At 37.0% G+C, this 19,712-nt stretch overlaps 5 protein-coding genes across 6 annotated transcripts; 1 reads left to right on the plus strand and 4 right to left on the minus strand.

Annotated features, from left to right (window-relative positions):
* Positions 1 to 310: 310 nt before the first annotated feature.
* On the minus strand, positions 311 to 3,910 carry LOC147274668 (E3 ubiquitin-protein ligase RGLG2-like). 2 transcript variants are annotated; one of them, XM_086255993.1, is made up of 12 exons: positions 3,749 to 3,910; positions 2,866 to 3,134; positions 2,509 to 2,593; positions 2,291 to 2,431; positions 2,094 to 2,210; positions 1,892 to 1,989; positions 1,681 to 1,760; positions 1,496 to 1,601; positions 1,276 to 1,403; positions 979 to 1,165; positions 748 to 804; positions 311 to 657 (listed from the first exon to the last, which is right to left on the minus strand). In XM_086255993.1, exons 2-12 carry the CDS (start codon positions 3,109 to 3,111, stop codon positions 577 to 579), a joined length of 1,326 nt encoding a protein of 441 aa, XP_086112119.1. In that variant the 5' UTR covers positions 3,112 to 3,134; positions 3,749 to 3,910; the 3' UTR covers positions 311 to 576. The 2 variants fall into 2 exon arrangements, with proteins under 2 accessions (XP_086112119.1, XP_086112120.1); XM_086255994.1 differs by lacking the exon at positions 3,749 to 3,910 and adding an exon at positions 3,586 to 3,713.
* Positions 3,911 to 6,362: 2,452 nt separating this feature from the next.
* On the minus strand, positions 6,363 to 8,195 carry LOC147274669 (cytochrome P450 71A9-like). The gene is made up of 2 exons (XM_086227968.1): positions 7,287 to 8,195; positions 6,363 to 6,974 (listed from the first exon to the last, which is right to left on the minus strand). Exons 1-2 carry the CDS (start codon positions 8,193 to 8,195, stop codon positions 6,363 to 6,365), a joined length of 1,521 nt encoding a protein of 506 aa, XP_086084094.1.
* Positions 8,196 to 10,894: 2,699 nt separating this feature from the next.
* LOC147274670 (Rhodanese/Cell cycle control phosphatase superfamily protein) lies at positions 10,895 to 14,326 on the plus strand. The gene is made up of 10 exons (XM_086255851.1): positions 10,895 to 11,155; positions 11,270 to 11,365; positions 11,661 to 11,768; positions 11,855 to 11,951; positions 12,212 to 12,251; positions 12,334 to 12,408; positions 13,282 to 13,369; positions 13,503 to 13,570; positions 13,679 to 13,751; positions 13,847 to 14,326. Exons 1-10 carry the CDS (start codon positions 10,973 to 10,975, stop codon positions 13,928 to 13,930), a joined length of 912 nt encoding a protein of 303 aa, XP_086111977.1. The 5' UTR covers positions 10,895 to 10,972; the 3' UTR covers positions 13,931 to 14,326.
* Positions 14,327 to 14,619: 293 nt separating this feature from the next.
* LOC147274671 (cytochrome P450 71AP13) lies at positions 14,620 to 17,015 on the minus strand. The gene is made up of 2 exons (XM_086255850.1): positions 15,549 to 17,015; positions 14,620 to 15,410 (listed from the first exon to the last, which is right to left on the minus strand). The coding sequence occupies exons 1-2, from the start codon at positions 16,449 to 16,451 to the stop codon at positions 14,799 to 14,801; spliced, it is 1,515 nt and encodes a 504-aa protein (XP_086111976.1). The 5' UTR covers positions 16,452 to 17,015; the 3' UTR covers positions 14,620 to 14,798.
* A 199-nt stretch (positions 17,016 to 17,214) lies between these two features.
* LOC147274672 (cytochrome P450 736A117-like) lies at positions 17,215 to 19,371 on the minus strand. The gene is made up of 2 exons (XM_086255849.1): positions 18,237 to 19,371; positions 17,215 to 18,037 (listed from the first exon to the last, which is right to left on the minus strand). Exons 1-2 carry the CDS (start codon positions 19,200 to 19,202, stop codon positions 17,429 to 17,431), a joined length of 1,575 nt encoding a protein of 524 aa, XP_086111975.1. The 5' UTR covers positions 19,203 to 19,371; the 3' UTR covers positions 17,215 to 17,428.
* Between the last annotated feature and the right edge of the window lie 341 nt (positions 19,372 to 19,712).

Genomic DNA, 19,712 nt, shown 5'->3' on the forward strand with positions numbered 1-19,712 from the left:
CGAGTTTATATTTGTAAAATATGTTCATCCATATTATAACACGTAATTTTATATACTACATGATAATGTTACAGTTATATAAAATAATTTTTCAACAAAGTACTAATAATAATGCATTTTAAATCTCAACAACAAATTTCTACAATTCCAGCAGAAAAAAAAAAAACTGTGAAATTTTAAATTAATTGTAAAGACGACGTACCCCGTATCAATTTTTAGTTTGTGATGGACATAAAAATGACATGTTGCTTATTCATCAGTTGAACTCAAAATGACTATTCATAGATCCTTTGTAGATGACGCCAGGAGGTGAACTTTAATGAATGAATATATAAAGTATATCGGGTGTACACATATGGGCACATAAAATACTTGTTATATGTTGAATTTAATTGGACCAAAGCATAAATAGAAAAAACAAAATTTAAACCAACACAGAGCCAGCCATAGCAGCAATTCTAACCGCAAGTGTATGTACAAGGGACCGAGTTCCAACGGATAAAAAAAAAATTGCAAAGAACTGAAATAGTCTTGGAGTTGAAGTTGCAGTGGTCCGAATTTCAGGCAAACTAACACTTAATATAGCTTTATTCTGGTTGCGATGGTGCTTCTGCAAATGGGGCATAATTGAAGATCTTGTCCACAGTCACAGCATGTCTGCAAAAGTGCAAATCATACAAAATCCAACTCATATATTCATTCTCCAATCCAATTCTGTAAAGTTTAACCAATGCAAAACTGCATTACCTGATGTCCACAACCAAAAGCCATATTCTTTGGATCGGTTAGGCAAATGGGACAGACCTGTCAGAATCACAAAAAGAAAAGTCTGAAATTTGTGACATTGAGGTAGAGATCTTACCGATACTTTTAATCTACTTTTGATGTACATGCCAAAGATTCAATGTCACAATATGGTAATTATGGTTCTTAGAAATAAAAGCAACTCAATTACAGAAGTAGGAAGAGTGCAAGTACATGATTGTCAGAAGCAGAAGCAGAAGCGACAGGGGGCGCTGTGCGAACAACCTCATCATCATATTGCCTAGCAGGTGCACTTGGACGAAAATTGCTTGAGCGTGAAGGTTTTGAGGTGCTAAAAGAAGCAGAACCATAAAGAGGAGGGGGAAGAGGTACCCTATCTACAGCCTTCCCTCTTGAAGCACTATATAAGCAATGAAAGGAAAGGATGATTTGCAAATGAATTTATGTCAATGTCACCCAGCTGCAATAGCAAATCCCCCAAAGCCAACTACACAGGAGTTAGATTATTACCCCAATAGGTTAAGCTCTAGTGTTGCTTTATACTGGGAGGGTATTTCCATCAGGGCTGCAAGAGCAAATTCTGCTTCTTTTCTTGAGCGATCCATGTTCTTTGTCATGATATCCGTAAAATTCACGAACTACAGGAGACAAAATGCAGAATTTCTCAATTAAAGATAGATGAGGTACAAGACAAGAAAGCGTACGTGCTCCACAACCTACAAATACTTGCCTGAAAGTTATCAAAGGCCCGAGCAGGGATGTTATCATCAAATTCCTTCATCATATCCCATGGCCCATCTCCAACTCCAACTACAATAATTGACAAGGGATACTGACTGCAATATACAAAGCACATCATAAGATAGATTGGCAAAGAGAATAAGACCAAGGAAAACAAGCATTCTAAGCATTTACCTTGCTTTCACAATTGATTCAATAGTTTTCTTTTCCTGCGGGCTCAATTGGCCACGCTCGGTATCAACACTTCTAGTCACCTGTGATAATTTACAGTCTCATTTAATTAAAATAATTGAACACATGAAACCATATTGCTACGTAAAGCCTTTGCTGCTTGATCAGAAATTTTCCAAAGAAAACTATAAGATAGAGACCAAAAACAATATACCTGCCCATCAGCTATAATCACTAACACATGGTACTGACCACCACTTTGCTCAACAATAGTAATGGCCATTTCAACGATTGGGGCAAATGATGTGGGTCCTGTCACAAGAAAAATGGCATAAATAATAAATCTACCATAAGCAAATAACCAACCCAAACAAAAAAAAAAGAAAGGGGGAAAAGGGAATAGAACAAATTGCAACCTGCAAGTCGTAGCTGAGGGACTAATTCTCTATATCGTCTTAATACTTCCTCAAATCCATTGCAATAAGATCCCTCATCCGGGTAGAAACTGAAAACTTCTTGGTCGTGTGTTGATGCTGCAAATATAAACATCACATAAATTCTCTATTGTCAATAGGATAAATTTGAAAATTAATACAACATTTAGATGAAATACCATCTCCAAATCCAAAACAGGGAATCAAGTTATCCTCATCAAAGGAAGACAATGTTTTCCCAATGATTGATATTGCTTGTTCATAGGGATTTTGCTCTTCGCCAATGTAATGCAAGCTTTTCCGATGAAATGACCTTGCACCTGATACGAAAGCAAGTCAAGGATGTTTCACTATATAACTTATAAAAAGACTTCTAAGCACCTACACCAGGGCAAACCTGTCCACTCATTGCTCTTTGTGAAATCAATCCCAACAATAAGATTGGATGACTCAAGACCAGCACGCGCCAATGCCTCTGTGACCTATCAAAATTTAAGAGTAAAACAAAATGCCTTTATTATTATTTTTTTTTTTATAGGAAGAATGCCACAATAATTACTCAAGTGCTAGTAGAAAATACAAAGATCTGAAATCATATTTTCTTCAAAGATGGATGACATCACTATAACAATACAGATATGCAATCAATATGATTCTTTACCTACACACACACACACAAAATAGAGATTGGCTATACATTTGATGTTCAGCAATTATATCAGTTCAATTACTTGAAATAAAATGTGTGTTTTACCTGCTCCAGGCTATTGTAATCATCATCTATTTTCGAATACTTCCTCTCCAACCTCTTTTTTGACTCTGGCGCCCAAACGCCGCCATGGCTTTGAGGTGGAGGTGCATAATGTTGTTGTTGCCCATAGTCTTGGCTTGGTTGTGCATATGGTGTCTGCGGAGGATAATTTTGATGATTCCAAGAATGTGAGCTAGACCCAAAAGAAGACTGTCTTGAAGTTGAACGTTTTGAAAATGCCCCACCCATCTATTCTATATTCTACAGGAACACTGCACATTCAACAAATGAGAACCAAGTGATCACACGAAAAAGCAATTACAACACCTCAAAAACTACTTAGTGCCCCCCTCCTTTTAGTAAGGAAATCATGGGGATATGACCCCAAGAAACAGAATTTAGAAAAGAAAAAAGAAAAAAAAATTGTCTCAGGAAAATTGAACAAAAAGTTTAAGATAACCAGTGTAAATTTCAAGGTTCATCCATATGCAAAGAAATGGGGCTGAATTCAATAATGCTGGGGATTTTTAGGCAATTTACAGATTGGGATCAGTGTAATCTAACATAACCCAGAAGATATCATCATATTTTCTGGCCAAAAAAATGTAAATCAAAGAAATCTTTTGCACCCTAAAAACAGACATGCACTTCCTTATTCCAACTCATAATTGCTATCTAAGAAGACCCAAAATTTCCCAGAACCTACATTCCATATCTACTCACATTTGTAGGCCAGAGAAAGGCATACACCTTTTACAGCTTTACTACAAAATACAACCCACCAAACCAAAAAAAAAATATATATACATACAACCCCAATCCCTAATACCCAAATTCAAAAAAGACTAAAGCCATCAATTTTAAGCGGCAGAAAGAGGATTGGTACCTCTTAGAGAGAAGGTCAACTGATGCAACATTTCTGAGTTGAAGATAGTATCTGTCAGTGGGCGGAGGAGACCAGGGGATAAAGTGGAAACTGAGCAATGGTTGTTTGTTGTTTTTGTTGCCAGTTTGCAACTTGCAATAGGAGTAAGTCTGAGAGAGAGACAGATGGATACTTGCGTGCGTAGTTTAATGGAGGAGGTTGGTTCTGGGAAGTTTCCTGACGGAAAAGGGTCTCCTTTCAGAGCTTTTTTTTTTTGTTGTTGTTTTGATTGATGGCGACACAAACCACCGCTAACTTTGTAACTGTAACTATTTATTTTATGTCATTTTTGTTGACCTTTGGCTAACGTCATTAACTCAATTTGTCACAAGACCAAGACCAAAACCTAGGATGAGAAATTCTAGTTACTTTCTCTAATAGATTATCTTACTTTCATTTGATAACGTAGTTTCATAATTGAAATTATTCTTTATATATAAATAATGATCTAAAAAAAAAAACGGTTTTAATAAAAAATAGTTAACATTTCTCAACTTAGGGTTTTTTGTCAACCTAAACCTACTTTATGCATAAATTTTTGTATGTTATGACTTATGACAGAGAAAATAAAAGCTAAAAAAAACTCTTTAGTATTTATGAATAAATGCTTTCACACTCTATGGTGAAATCCAGCCAATCATCACGCTCCAACTCGTTTTGCAAAAGCAATAATTGACAAGGTTTTTACATGCGACAATCATATCATGTGTGAAGGTAAATCTCACGTACATATTGAGAACAAAATTCATATATAATCATAAACTGTGACTCAACAAAACTTCCCACCAAAATGAAAATATTTACCTGAAGAACGAAATCACCACCGTCAAAACAAGGTGAAAGCAATAGGCTCAAAACTCAAAAATTGTGTACCTCGTTTGACTTTAGTGGAGGTCTTTATAGTGACTTGGAGAAGTCTAAATGGCCAAGAAATTGTAGGTGCAATCTTGGCAGGAGTCCTGGTCCACCTTGGAGTATTCTTGGGCCTTAATACGTCTTACGTTTACTTGTCATGGGCTTCGAACAAGGTGGGGGCCCATTCCTCAGAACAGCCCAAATTGGTTAGACGACGGGCATAATTGTCTTTTACCTTAGTTTTGCATTTTTGCTGATGTGGTGCTCATCCGAATATAAAAATTATTTTTTTTGTTTTATTTAAATGAAGCTGTTTTTCTTGATAGGATAAATGCAGAAGATTTGAAATTTTGAACTGAAGAATAGATGACCACCTTCTCAGCTTCTCTATCTCAATGTTATTTGAGTTAAAGTTGATACATTCGCGTAGATCTTATCTAAAAGAGGACCATCTTTATCCTTCCATGTCTTTTTGTATCCTTTTTTTTTTGGTGCAGTCTTTTTCTATACTTTAAAACATCAATCATTGTTGTGGGCCTGTAGTGGTATTTAGATATATACTTGTCATGTATTCATGTCATCATGATATTTTTTGACTGAAATAAATAAATAATGACTTTTCATTGTAACTAATTTCACTGCTATATTTTTCTAAATTTTGCAAACTTTGTTTGTTACCGAGAGTGAATATATTGATCACTTCTACCATACAAATACTGCACCCCATATATTCATTATTTGATTGTAGAAAATTACACTCTACTAAAGAGATATATACTCTTAAAAAGGACTCAAAAGTTCAACCCCGATATGGTAGCTTGAATAGATGTCATGTACTCCAAGTGAAGAGAAATGCTAGTAAAGATTGTCCATGGATTATGCATCAAGAGTGAGTGGACTTGGATATGGATAAAGATAACCAATACCCTCCTTAGTTCCTAAGATCCAGCCCATTCATTTAGCTGTGTTGCATTGGATAATTGTATCTCTGCCATACAGGTGTGCCCATTTTTGAGAGAATGTGTCTTACAAGTGACTCTATTCCCCAGTCAAAAATTGCAACTGTCGGTTCAGCAATTGGTGGGTAACCCAGTTCGAAAGATCCTTGAATTTACCACTCTGCACCAAGTTCAATTTTCGGCTCCCTCTGAATCAAAAAAAGAAAAAAAAAAGACGACAATTTCTTCAAATGTCATCTCTCTGGAATAGCAAGATTGAAACAATATAAAGGTTTGTATTATTCAATGGATTTCTTCAAAAATAAAACTTCCTTAAATAAATAAAAAAGGTAGACTTCCTCACATATAGTCGTCATCATAAAAGTAGACTTCCTCATATAGTGGAGCTTTTAACTAAATTGGAAGATAAGGAAACAAATAATACTAATTAATTCCACCAATTAAGGTTTAAGGAATGACAATTAATCTAAGAGATATTCTATATAGTTGATTATCAGACTTGACTAACAAAGAAACACTTCTAGAACAGATAAAAATAAAATAAAACTTATAGAAAAGCAATGCTAGATCGAAGACTCATAATTTATAATTAAGCATATTATGAGACAAGTGGAGTCTGCTTATTACATCAATTATTATGACTATTTCGCAATTGACACGTCGACTTGCCACATAATATGGTCAACAAATGTGGTAACATGCATGCAGTTTGTTTATTGCGCACCATAGCCTATCAAGATAGGATTGGTCTTTGTATGCTCTCAAAGATGTACAGGTGTAGCAACAAGACATAGAGGAACTTTCTTCTGCACTGTAATCCCAGAAGCTTCTCCCATGTCCAAGTCTTCTTTTCTCATCCCATGAGGCAGTTCCCAGTCAAAACCATAAAGGAGATTAGCAAGCGCAAGCTCAACTAGCTGCACACTAAAGTTCATACCAGGACAACTCCTTCTTCCTGCCCCAAATGGTATAAACTCAAAATGCTTTCCTTTGTAATCAATTGAGCTGTACAAGAATCTTTCAGGAAAAAATTCATTTGGATTCTCCCAACATTTTGGGTCACTTCCTATCATTTTTGCATTCACAAACACCATTGTATTGGCCGGAATGTCGTACCCTTCAAATGTGCAACTCTCTGTGGTCTGTCTTGGTATTAGCAATGGCACTGGTGGATGTAACCTAAGCCCTTCCTTGATGACTGACTTTAGGTACATGAGTTCTGAAAGATCACTAACTTCCACCTTCCCTTTTCCCTTGACAACTCCTCTCACCTCATTTTGTGCTTTCCTCAACACTAGGGGGTTCCTAATCAGCTCAGTCATTGTCCACACCAGTGAGGCTGAGGATGTATCAGTCCCTGCAATAAACATGTCCTGCAAAAATAGATTTGAAATTTTTTAAGTATCTAGCTCCCCAAAGCCTGCTAACATTCTATAGTGCCTTGGAGCCCAATACATGAATTCAACTTATAGTTTGGGAGGTTGTAGTTTTCAGGGATTCGAACTCAGAATCTTCTATTTCGATATCATGATAAATGTTGTTGCATTACCATGATTCCCAAAAGCTTAAGTTGTTAGGATATGGACCAACACTGGTTTTATATGTATAAAATACTAATTAATAAAGAAAATAAACTTAACAATTACACAACAATAGGATGCATGAAGAAAGAAAAGGGAACATACAGTGAGAACACCCTTAATTTGATCATTGGTGAGGGCTATTGCTTGATTTGGATCCTTCTGAACTCGAAGCATAACATCAACAAGATCTTCACGTTCTGGTTTAGGCCTTTTCGGATCAAGGTGTTCCTCAATCACTTTCTCATAGAAATTGTCCAAGCCTTCAAAGCACTTCTCCACCCTTTGTTCAAAACCATTGAACTTGTTAAGCCAAACCATCCATGGTAGAAAGTCTGATATGCTGAACCCTCCCAATAAGTCCATTGCCTCATTAATCAACTCAAGAATTTCGCTACCTCCACCATCATACTTTTTACCAAAAGCAGAACGACACAAAACATGGTTGGCTAAGAAATGTGTGGCTTCACTGAGATTGATGAGACCAGAAGAGGAATTATGAGCTATAGACTCAAGCATAAGGCCAACCTCTTCATCCCTCACAGACTGAAACATCTGAACCCTCCTTGCACTAAAAAGTTCCAAAACTACAATCTTTCTAACCTCCCTCCAATACTCACCGTAGGGAGCAAATGACACATTCTGACAGTTATAGCTAAGCCTGTTGGCAACATACAAGACTGGTCTGCTTGAAAAAATGAGGTCATGGGATTTGAATAGCTCTCTTGCCATGTGGGCTGAGGAGAGTGCCAAAGTGGGTAATGAGCCCAGTTGCAAGAACATGAGAGGCCCATATTCAGTGGCAAGGCGTTCAAGGACAATATGAGGCAAGTCAGAAGAAAGATGGTGAAGGTTCCCAATGAGAGGTAGCCTCCTAGGACCAGGAGGCAATTGCAACCTTCTTATAACTTGATGAGCACCATTTTGGTTCTTCTGCTTCATCAACAGCAAGAAAATAAAGGATATGAGAAAAGCAAAGATCAGTATTAGCACCAAGGAAAGTTGATAGCTCATCACTGATTTGTGAGGTTCTCAATGCAACCTTATTTTATGTTACTGGGCAATGTATGGCCGCTATGACTGAGTAAATATAAGTAAGTCTGTGGAGCCAGCTGGTGGTAAGTTGACCAAAGTGTGAATATGTATATATTATAAAGTAATATGTTGAGGTGATGAAATTTGATATATATCAACCGGCCGACATGCGTAAGCATGATGGTTGAAGTGATCACATGGTACAAGTAGTTCGAGCTTGGAAGTTGTGTGAAGAATAAAGAACTATGGAGGGAAGCTAGGAAAATGGAAGTCTCAGTTTTTTGTAAACTAATGGGGGTGGGATTTGGTTAATGGTGTTTGGTTTCAGAGAAAATTACAAAGAAAAAGAAAGTAAGAGAGAGAATGAGAGAAACGAGAGAGAGAGAGAGAATCAGAATAAGCAAACTGAGTTTTCTTGATTGATCTGTAATTACAAGGAGTAAGCCTTATAAGACTGAGCTGCATAACAAACAGACTAACAACCAATTAGCATACCAGACTGATCTATTAACAACCATACGGCTGGCTTAACAAAATAATCTAACAGACTGCCACATGGCAAACGACACAACACGTACATGTGACGTACACCTAAGCTGAGTAATTAAGCTGGCCAAGCATAACTAGCTATTCTAACAAATGGCCCTTTTGAAGGAGGAAGATCATGTGGCATTGTGGCCTGTTTAATTTCTTATGTGTTTGATTTTTATCAACTTTAATTTAGGAATGGGAAAACTGAACTTGAGTGAAGGAAGACAATTTAATTAATTTACAGCTCTTTTCATTGAACTGCCTCATCAACTGTTGTGTTGGTAGCGTGGTAGACTAAAGTGACTACGTACAAATTTTGAAGTCAAAATTTTCGCCAAATCAAAGTAGTTGAGTAAATTGACTTTATTACTAGTGGTTGTAATAGAATGGTAGTATAGGCAAGTTTTGTTGTTATTCGTTTGATAAAGGTTGAGCAAATTAAAGAGGAAGGATAGTGCGCGGCCAAAAATAGAAAGATGAAGGAGATCGAGTACCCTTTTTGTTCTTTCTTTGTCTTTCACTCTTTCCTTAGAACATTATAATTCTTTTTTTGTCTTTTTTGGGTAAATAATTTTTCTTTAGTTGTCACATTTCGACAAAGAACTCTTGATCGGGTTTCCTAAACCCAATAAATTTTGGCGGGCAAAACTCTTGATTGGGTTTGCCTAATTTTAGAATGCTACGTGGATCCTTTGTGTCTTTCACTCTTTCACATTCTCTATTTATTTCATTACATAGTTTTATAATTGCAACTGCTTATTTTTTAGATTATTAATCATAAGTTAACTCGAAATTGTTTCCTCATCTAACTACTTGCAAAATTGACAATGAATATAATTGTTATAAAAAGGTCAATTTATTTGATAATAGTTAGATGATTAAACAATTTCTTATTAGATTAATTTTTTGTATAAACGATCTTTTTAAAAGTGATTTAAAAAATAAGCATTTTTTATCTTAAGACTACTCTACTGATTGAAAAAACAAAAAACAAAAAACAAAAAGACATAAAAATAAAGGTACATATCATTCCTCTTTTTTATCTATCAGTTACACTATTATAATTCTTTTCTTTTAAAAAGAATTAATTTAAGAATTATATAACATTTGCACATTTACACTATAAAAATACTCTCCATTTTAAAACCAAATTTGGATTTATTTTTTTATCTTTGGCGTTCGTGCTAAGTACTTGGCATAATAAAAAAGTGGGCCGGCTAATATTTCAAATATACACCTGATCTATTATCTAAATTGAAAAATGAATTTTTGTCCATTGATTCGTTGAGAGATCAGTTAAATGACAGCTTAGCTTTTGCTGACCGGGATTACTTGACGACGTAGTGCTATCTCAGCAAACATTTCCCGCCAAATGAGCGACACGGGTCCACAATTTAATAATAATAGAGAGAGTGAGAGTTTGTGGGCCCATGCCAGGGGTTAGGTGGACTCGTGTCGCTCATTTCCCGCCAAATGAGCGACACAGGTCCACCTAATCCCTGACACGGGTCCACAAAGTCATCATCTCTTTCTCGCTCGTTGAACACAAGTAAGAGATTTATATTCGAATTTGGGGGAAATGTGATGTTTTTTGGAGACTAAATGGTCAGGAGAGCGTTCAACGAGCGGGAAAGAGGTGATGGGTGTGTGGGCCCGTGTCAAGTGGACATGTGTTGCTCATTTGGCGGAAAATGTATGCTGAGTTGGTGCCAGGTCGCCAATTAATTTCCGTTAGCAAAAGCCAAGCTGACATTTAACTGATCTCTCAATAAATTGATAGACGGAATTTCATTTTTCAATTTATATAATAAATCAGGTGTATATTTGAAATATTTGAAAATTCGTGAACCCCGTTGAAATAACATATATAGTTATGTGTCTAAATTGAATTTATGCCTTTTAATTATAACATCAACATGATCCTTTGTAGTCTTAAGCTCTATTTATATATATATATTTTAAATAAAAACCCAAAAAAAAGTTATGAACTACCAATGTACCAAAAAAGAAAATTATGAAATAAAGAAGAAAATTTTAACTATTTAAACTGTGAATTTTTTATTTATTATAATGGTGGCTAAATTAAATACATAAGGTATCTATTTTCTGTTATTTCAGTCTCGTGAAACGCAGCGTTTCAGTGGCCAGTGAGCGGCGGCAACAAACGACACGCAACCTGAAGATAACCAAATCCGAAAATTTTCTCATCACTCACAGTCACAGCAATGGCAATTGCAATGGAAGCTCTGGGACTTCCTTCTCTCAACACTCACAGCATTTCGTGCTCTACTTTACAGAAACGAAGAGCCACCACCACCACCAAAATACCATCTGAAACAAAACGTTTTTCTAGCAGTTCACATATATCTTCTTTAAAACTCGGACCGTCATATAGAACCCACCATTTTGTATGTAAATTCTCCACCTTTTTTATGTTCTAAATACTGGGTTTCTTTTATTTTTCTTGTTTTTTTTTAATGGTTTTCTGAGGTGGGTTGTTTTTGTTCTTGTTTTTGATTCAGCGTTGGAGTGTTACTCGAATGCAAGCTGAGAATGAAGATTATGAGTTGAAGCAAATGAGAGATATGGCTGCTGCCAAAAAGAGATGGGAAGCTCTGGTACATTGTTCAGTTCCTATGAAATTTAAAAAAGAAAAAAGAGAAACAATTGTTTACATTGATCTTTAAGTAAACTGCTTAATGGGCATTTAAGAAAACTAAGGATTTAACATTCTTTGGTTAGCTGCCCTTCTTTGAGTTCCACTATTTTGTTTTAAGGATTGTAATGTTTTGTTTTGCATGTGCTAAGTTTGAATTTAATTGGGTTTTGCTAGTTTTTTTTGAAATAGTGACTAATTGAGCCATTTAGATATGTTACCTTGGTTCATTTGGAGTTTTAACTGTTCTGGTATAGGTTAGGGAAGGAAAGATTAAAGCTTTAACACCAAGGGAAACTGGGTATGCAATTCAGCTATCTAACAAAACCCTTCTTGATGTTCGTCCCTCCACAGAACACAACAAGGTAGACAGCTTAATATAATGTTTTCTTTCGTTATTATTCTTTGTCATTATTCATATATTTTCCTCTTCTTTCACCCTCTTCTATAGGCATGGGTTAAAGGCTCAACCTGGATTCCAATATTTGATGTTGGTAACGAATTTGACGTGGGAGCTATTTTCAGAAAGATCCAAAATTTCACAATGGGTATCATGCAATTCTTGCTATATTGTCTTTCTGAACTGCCATATAGTTTTTCATTGTTAGTGTGCTTTTTATTGTTGTTTTTGGCAACAAATTTAAAGGGTTCTCTAATGACTGGTCAAAAAATAATACTATTTATATATGTTGTAGGGAATGAGAGAGTATTTTCTTAACTACTCAAACCATGTCTGACTTGTAACCTGTCATTGCTTTGCACTCTTTGGTGGTTATACTCCTAAACGTGACATAATTTTTTTGTCTAGGGGGTTGGTGGAGTGGCGTGCCTACATTGTCTTATAATAGGTATGTCACACAAACCACCTTATTCTTGTGATTTGCTTTGTGCATACAATGAATTGCATATTCAGTGTTTTTTCCTCCGCAGCCAGTTCTTGTCTAAAGTTCAGGAGAAGTTTCCGAAAGATACAGATCTTATCATTGCATGCCAGAAGGGATTGAGGTGCATTTTCTGTTCAACTAATTGTAGTTTCAGTCATTGGGTTGTAATATGGTCACCAATTAAGTTTTTGGGAGCAAATGATAACTGTGAGTTCATAATGAGGCATTTGGAAGTTCTTTGATGACAAAATTCTGTGTTGGTTTTCATATAAATATATAATTGAGATGATGAGGTTTTTATTTGCATATTATGTGTAGTTATGTCTTCTTCATATATTTAGAATGCACTGCAAATACAATATGTTAGCCCATATAATGTCATTCCTAATTTAATAATGACTCAAAAGATTTACACACTTTTTTCTCTTCTTGTTTTGAGTTTTTAACTAAAGTATGAAAACATAGCCATAATGACGCAGAAAACAATAGGGCAATAGGACCATATAATGTTGTAGGAACTCCAAATATCACTGAACAATATTCTGGAAAAAGTTTTGGAGAACTATAATAAAAGTTGTTTTCCAAATATTACGAAGATCCTACGATCATGTCTTATTTTCTCCACAAAGTAAGCATATGAATTAGGAGGAAATTGCCAGAGGAGAAAAGGGCCAAAAGGGAAAAAAAATATGGTTAAATTTATAGTTCTTCAGATTTACAATCTGCAATCATAATTCAACCCTTGTTTTTCCTCCGCCAGATTCTAGACGTCAGACCTTTGTTTTCATCCAAGTTGAAAATTTTTGTTCTTGGGCTTGTTTAGGAACCTTGATCACTAACATATCTCCAGCTCGAATAGAGAACAGAAGTTTAACTTATACCTACTACTGTGGTTTAAATACATGCAAAAGAAGACAATGATGAGAATCACCTACACTGAAATCAGTGAAATGAATCTACCACAAATTTCAACAGTGTAACCTTTCCTGCACAGATCTCTAGCTGCTTGTGAGCTGCTGTACAATGCTGGCTACAGAAACCTTTTCTGGGTTCAGGGGGGTCTAGAGGTTGCTGAAGAAGAGGTAGTGGTTTTGGTGTAACTTTTACATTCTTTTTGTAATTATCATTTCCAAAATTTCTCTCTTTGGCTGTTTTGTTGTCAACCAAACTGAACAAGTCTGTTAATGTAGTGAGTCTCATCTTATGTGGGAGCAGGATCTTGTCAGAGAAGGCCCTCAGCCATTTAAGTTTGCTGGAATTGGTGGGGTTTCAGAATTCCTTGGGTAACTATCTGGTCTTCGCCCACTTTTCCTTATGATGTCAATTTATTCCTTGAGCAGGATCTTATTAGGCTCAGAAAGTGAATTTATTTCTCAATCCCTCATTTGCAGTTGGACTGATCAACAAAGAGCTCAAGCTGCCAAAGAAGGCTGGGGTTACCGATTAGTGTTTTCTGCCCGTCTGGTACTTATTCTCTTTCACACGTTGCTAAAATAGACTGCTCTGTAGTCACCTCAGTTTCAAGACTCTAATCTCGTATTTGATTGTTTTACCAACAGGTTGGAGTCTTTCTCCTTGCTGATGCCTTGTTTATTGCTGCTCAACTGGTAGGTCATTATCTTCAGGATATAAGGTCACACTGAGCAACAGCTGTGCTTGAAGGGATATGATCAGATATTGAGACAACATTTTGCAGTACTGGTTCACCATAGAGAGATGATAGATCTTCCAAGGATAACAATTTTGGAAGCCAGAGTACCTCAGAAAGCAGACTGCATCCTCCATTTAAACCATAAATCCCTCCTTCTCATCAATGTTCCACGCTTCTTAATGAAGTTGGATCTAAGCATGATTTCTACCGTTAGAAAGTAGAAACCAACTCAATTTTGGCTCAGCAAATTTTCTTAAAACATTTATGCCTTGTAAAAGAAGTTCTAGTCTAGTCCAGTTTTTTGTCCCTTTATTACTTTCTACTGTTTTACTGCTTAACATTGTATAGCTTCTGTGACCCCTACTAAAGTAATTCATCTTTCATCAATTATTTTAATTTGCGAAGAGCTCAAACTATTCTTGTGAATGATTGTTGAAGCATATAGCTTCCTTATGTGCATGTTGAGGCAAGTTGGGGAATTATCTTGTTCTTCCATGCGTACCCTTCAAGCTGTTCTGTTAACTGCAGATATAGTAATGATATTAGGGAACCATTTACTCTTATATGGATTTTGATTTTGTTTCTGCGAAGCTATGACATTAAGGAGCACAATTGCTCTTCGAAACAGACACTGACATTGGATTCAGACCATAGTTCGGAGAGAAATATGGGGCAAGAAAAGGAAAGAAAAAGCATATGTCATTGAAATATGGAAATGGATAGTCTTGCCTCCATTTTCTTTAGGAGTCTGCTTTCTGAGACAGGCAAAAGCAACCCATGAACCTGCTCTTGAAGAAAGCAGATGTAGTTGGATGATACATATAGTAGCCATGTTACTTGTTTATTGATGATTTCTTGTCTCAGGGAAACCGTGGTCTAGCAACAACAATCAGATCAGCTATCCTATGCATTGTGATACCAAAAACTTCTGTCATGTCCAAATCGTTAGCTGTAATACCAGGAGGAAGCTCCCAATCAAAGCTATGCAGAAGTTGAGCCAGAGCTAGCTCAACGCTTGCTGTTCCAAATGTAATAGCTGGACAACCTCTTCTACCAGCCCCGAAAGGTATAAGCTCAAAATCCTGCCCCTTGAAGTCGATAGTGCTACCTATAAACCTTTCTGGTTCAAACCTTTCTGGGTTTTCCCAAGATTCTGGGTCTCTCCCTATTGCCCAGGCATTGACAAAAATTCGTGTTTTTGCTAGAATATCATACCCATCAATGGTTACATCTTCCATGGATTCTCTAGGGACTAGTACTGGAGCAGGTGGATGCAATCGAAATATCTCTTTAATGACAGCTTTTATGTAATCCAGCTGAGGCAGATCACTCTCTAACACAACCCTTCTTTCTCTGACAACTTCTCGTACTTCTGCCTGTGCTCTTTCCAAGACTTTGGGGTTCATCAAAAGCTCTGTCATTCCCCAATCAAGGGTGATGAAGGTTGTATCAGTTCCTGCAGCAAACATGTCCTGCAGCAGCAGCAGTGTTATTAGTGTTAATTTCTGTGCAAATAGTTAAGTGTAACTCATATTTAAATTAGTATATATGGGATTTCATGGCTGTGAGAGTGAATAATATAACTTAATAATCCAAGAGTCTACACTGACCAAGATAATAGCCTTGACATTATCCATAGTGAGAGGCATCTCAGCAGACCCTCTTTTCTGTATATCAAGTAAAACATCCACAAGGTCCTTGTGTTCCTCTTTTTCTCTCTTGGGATTGAGATGTTCAGTCACCATCTCATCAAAGAGTTTATCGAACCGCCTGAAGGTCTCTTGAAGTCTAGATTTCATTCCTGTTAAGCTGTGGATAAACTCCATGGAAGGGAAGAAATCTCCAATCGTAAATCCTCCAAGCAATTCCTGATATTCCTCCAGCATCTTTTGGAACCCATGCTGATCATACTCTCCACCTGCTGAGAAATCTCTTCCAAATGCCACTCGGCAGAGAACATCATTTGCGTATAGTCCAAGCATCTTGCTAAGGTTGGTGGTGCCAGGATAGGACTCTGCAACCCGACGAGCCAGACGAGCAACTTCTTCTTCTCTTACATGGCTAAATGATTGCACTCTTTTGGTACTTAGGAGCTCAAGTATGCAGATTTTACGTATATGCCTCCAATAAGCACTGTAAGGGGAGAAGACAATATCAGTGCAATTATAGAAGAGGTGTTTGGCTGAGAAGATTTGTGGACGGCTTGACAGTGCAAGATCATGGGTTTTCAGTACTTCCTTGGCTACTCTAGCTGATGAAACCACCACAGTTGGGATCTCACCAAGTTGTAAGAACATTATTGGACCATACTTTTCTGCCAAGGACCGGAGTGATAGGTGAGGCTTGTTTCCAAGCTGGTGAAGATTACCAATGAAGGGTAGCTTTGGAGGGCTTGGTGGAAATTTGAACTTTCTGTTTTTTGACTTATCCTTAACGATGAATTTGAGCAACACTATGAGGAAACTGAATGCAAAAATCAAAGAGGGCTCCTTTAGCAATTGAAGAAGAGCCATTGGAGTTTTCTAAAACTAAATTGGGTAATGAGTGGCGAGTCTACCTTTGTGTTTAATGTGTTCATCTATTTATACTTGCTTCTGGTATGGCCCTTCTGTTTCATGAAACATTTTCTGGGAGACTTGCTTTTGCATCTACTGTCAGTATTAGAAAATGAAGATAAGTCAATTATTTTGTATCATTCAGCTTTTCCACACTAGATGTTGTGGTCCTTGTTTTATTAACGAGAAAATTCAGCAAAATGCTTATAATTTCCATCTTTGGTGGGCAGTGATGGTAATTTCCATCTTTGGTGGTCCCGGAAATAAGTGACAGATAGAGAAAATGTACAAAACAATTATGGAGCTGTATGAGAAAGAATCTCGAGGATCTTTCTGTTCGTTGAATGCTTAGCTCATCTGAATGCTAGAGTATGTTGTCCTATATATGTTTGCATAAATAAGCATTTTCCTATGCTTGTTCAAAGAGTTAACTTGATATACCCATTTTCTAACAGTTTAAGCCTTAGGAAATTAGATGGCTCATTTCCCAAGCTGGACAGACTGGGATTCTCTCTCGAGCCCTATCACTCATATAACTTGTCTATACTTTCAAGAACAGAAGCCATGTAGTCAAACTTAGATAAACCCTAATATTTATTATTTAAATTTATATTTGAGTTTTTCACTAATCGCACCACCATAAATTACAAACCCATTTAGAAACTACAGTGAGTTTGAATTCTTAAACACATAAAAATCCGAGCAAACCAATTTAAGAAACTTGAAAAATGTAAAGATGGTAAGCAAACTTGCTTTCATACTCATAATATTTTGACAATGCATGTTGTGTGTTGTGTGTTGGTATGTTGCTGAGTCTGCAGTAACAGAGAAATTAAACTAGCATAATAAATATGGAATAGCACCCTGCAACTCTACAATGGCACTATATAAAATGAAGGCCACCCATACATACATATAATTCCCTCTATCTTTTATCAAGGATATGGAATAGCACCAGCTTTTAGAGGGTATTTTCTATGTATGGTAAAACCAGTGGTTTCAGTCATGTCTAAATCCTCTGCTCTAGCTCCACCAGGCAATGTCCAATCAAACTTGTGAACTATATTTGCCAAAGCAATCTCATTGACAGCCATGGCAAACTGAATTCCTGGGCAGACCCTCCTGCCAGCTCCAAATGGAATCAATTGGAAGTCACTTCCTTTGTAATCTACCCCACTATTCATGAATCTCTCTGGCTCGAACTCCTCTGGTTTGTTGTATGACTTGGGATCTCTTCCAATCTGCCATGCATTCACTATAACTCGTGTGTTGGCTTTAATGTCGTAACCATGTATTTTCACATCTTGGGTTGACATCCTAGCCACTAGTAATGGAATTGGAGGATATAAACGAAGAGTCTCCTTGATCACTGCTTTCAAGTAATGCATTCCAACCAAATCATCCTCTGTTACATCTTTTCTGTTTCCAACTATCCCCCTTACCTCACTCTGCAATTTTTTCATGACCCTTGGATGCCTTAAAAGCTCAGTCATTGCCCACTCTAGGACTGTATGCGTGGTATCAGTGCCAGCAGCAAACATATCCTACAAGAATATTGATAAACAAAATTTGATAAATTAAACATTAATTTAACCTCTAACATACATACATGCATACATATACATAGAGAGAGAGAGAGAGAGAGAGAGAGAGAGAGAGAGAGAGAGAGAGAGAGAGAGAGAGAGAGAGAGAGAGAGAGAGAGAGAGAGAGAGAGAGAGAGAGAGAGAGAGAGAGTTACTTACCAAAATGATAGCCTTTATGCTAACTCCATCAATAAGAGAACCTAGCAAGTTTTGTTTCTGAATCCCAAGTAAAACGTCCACAAAATCTTTTTGACCATCCTCATTCTCAGTATGAGCAAGGCCATCATTTCCACTCTTTGAACTAGTATCCATATGCTCTTGAACCACTCTCTCTAAAAAGTCATCAAACTGTTTAGCCACCTTCTCTAATCTAGTGTTCATACCATTGACATGGCTCAACCAAGCAAGCCATGGGATAAAGTCCCCAATAACAATACTTCCCAATAACTCTCCAAACTCCCCCAAAAGCTCCTTAAACATCCTCCCATCTTCCCCACCACTATACTTCCTCCCCAAAGCCACTCTGCAGAAGACATCATTAGTCACTGTCACAAACATTTCGCTTAAATTCACAACTGATGAGGAGGACTGCTTAATCTTGTTGATCATGGATTTCATGTCCTCTTCTCTCACAGCACGAAAAGACCGAACCCTTTTGCTGCTCAAAAGATTTAAAACACATATACTTTTTGCCTGCCTCCAATACTCACCATAAGGTGCAGTTGCGATATCTTTGCGATTGTAGAGAAGTTTCTCAAAGATGGTGGAATTGGGTCGGTCAGAGAATGTGAGGTCATGCGTTTTCATGATCTCGCGGGCAGCCTCAGCTGAAGAGACAACAAGGACTGGCATGCTTCCAAAATGGAGGAGCATGAGAGGGCCATGGCGTTGAGATAAGGCATAAAGTGAGCGATGAGGGAACGAGCCTAATAGGTGAAGGTGTCCAATGATGGGGAGCTTTGGTGGAGAAGGTGGTGAGTTTGTTGGAGTAGTGGAGGACCATTTGTATACAAGGATGAGGAAAATGGGCACAACTAGTAGTGTGAAGGAAAAAGGTTGCAACAAGCTTGAGAAGAATGTTTCAATATTCAGCTCCTGCAGCAGCATTTTTAAGAGATTGAACATCTTTTATTCTTCTTAGTTTTCTGTATAATAAGTGTTTGTGCTATAGGAAAACAAAATGCCTATGTTTAAATAAAGATCTTCCTCTTCTTAGTACGGAGCAGAGAATTGGATCATCCATAAGAAAACCGGCGCCTCAGAAATTAGGGAGTATTATCCATAAAAGTACTTGTATATGGTGGATCAGGAACTTGGTTGTTATCCTTATGTATCCACAAAGTAATTGTATATGGTGGTCCAGGAACTTGGTTATTATCCTTTTGTATCCACAAAATAATTGTATATGGTGGACCAGGAACTTGGTTATTATCCTTTTGTATCCACAAAATAATTGTATATGGTGGATCAGGAAAAGTAATTGCTGATTTGCAACTTTCATTGAAAAACCAATTTGGAGCTACTCAAAGTTAATGGTCCCAGTTGGTTTGTCTTATTTAATTATTGCTCTTGAGCACATCAAAATTGACTAAAGTTCACTTATGGTACATGTAGTTCGGCTAAAGTTCCTTTGGA

This window comes from Dryas octopetala, chromosome 9 (assembly GCF_963921425.1).
Source record: "Dryas octopetala chromosome 9, drDryOcto1.1, whole genome shotgun sequence".
Lineage (NCBI taxonomy): Eukaryota > Viridiplantae > Streptophyta > Magnoliopsida > Rosales > Rosaceae > Dryas > Dryas octopetala.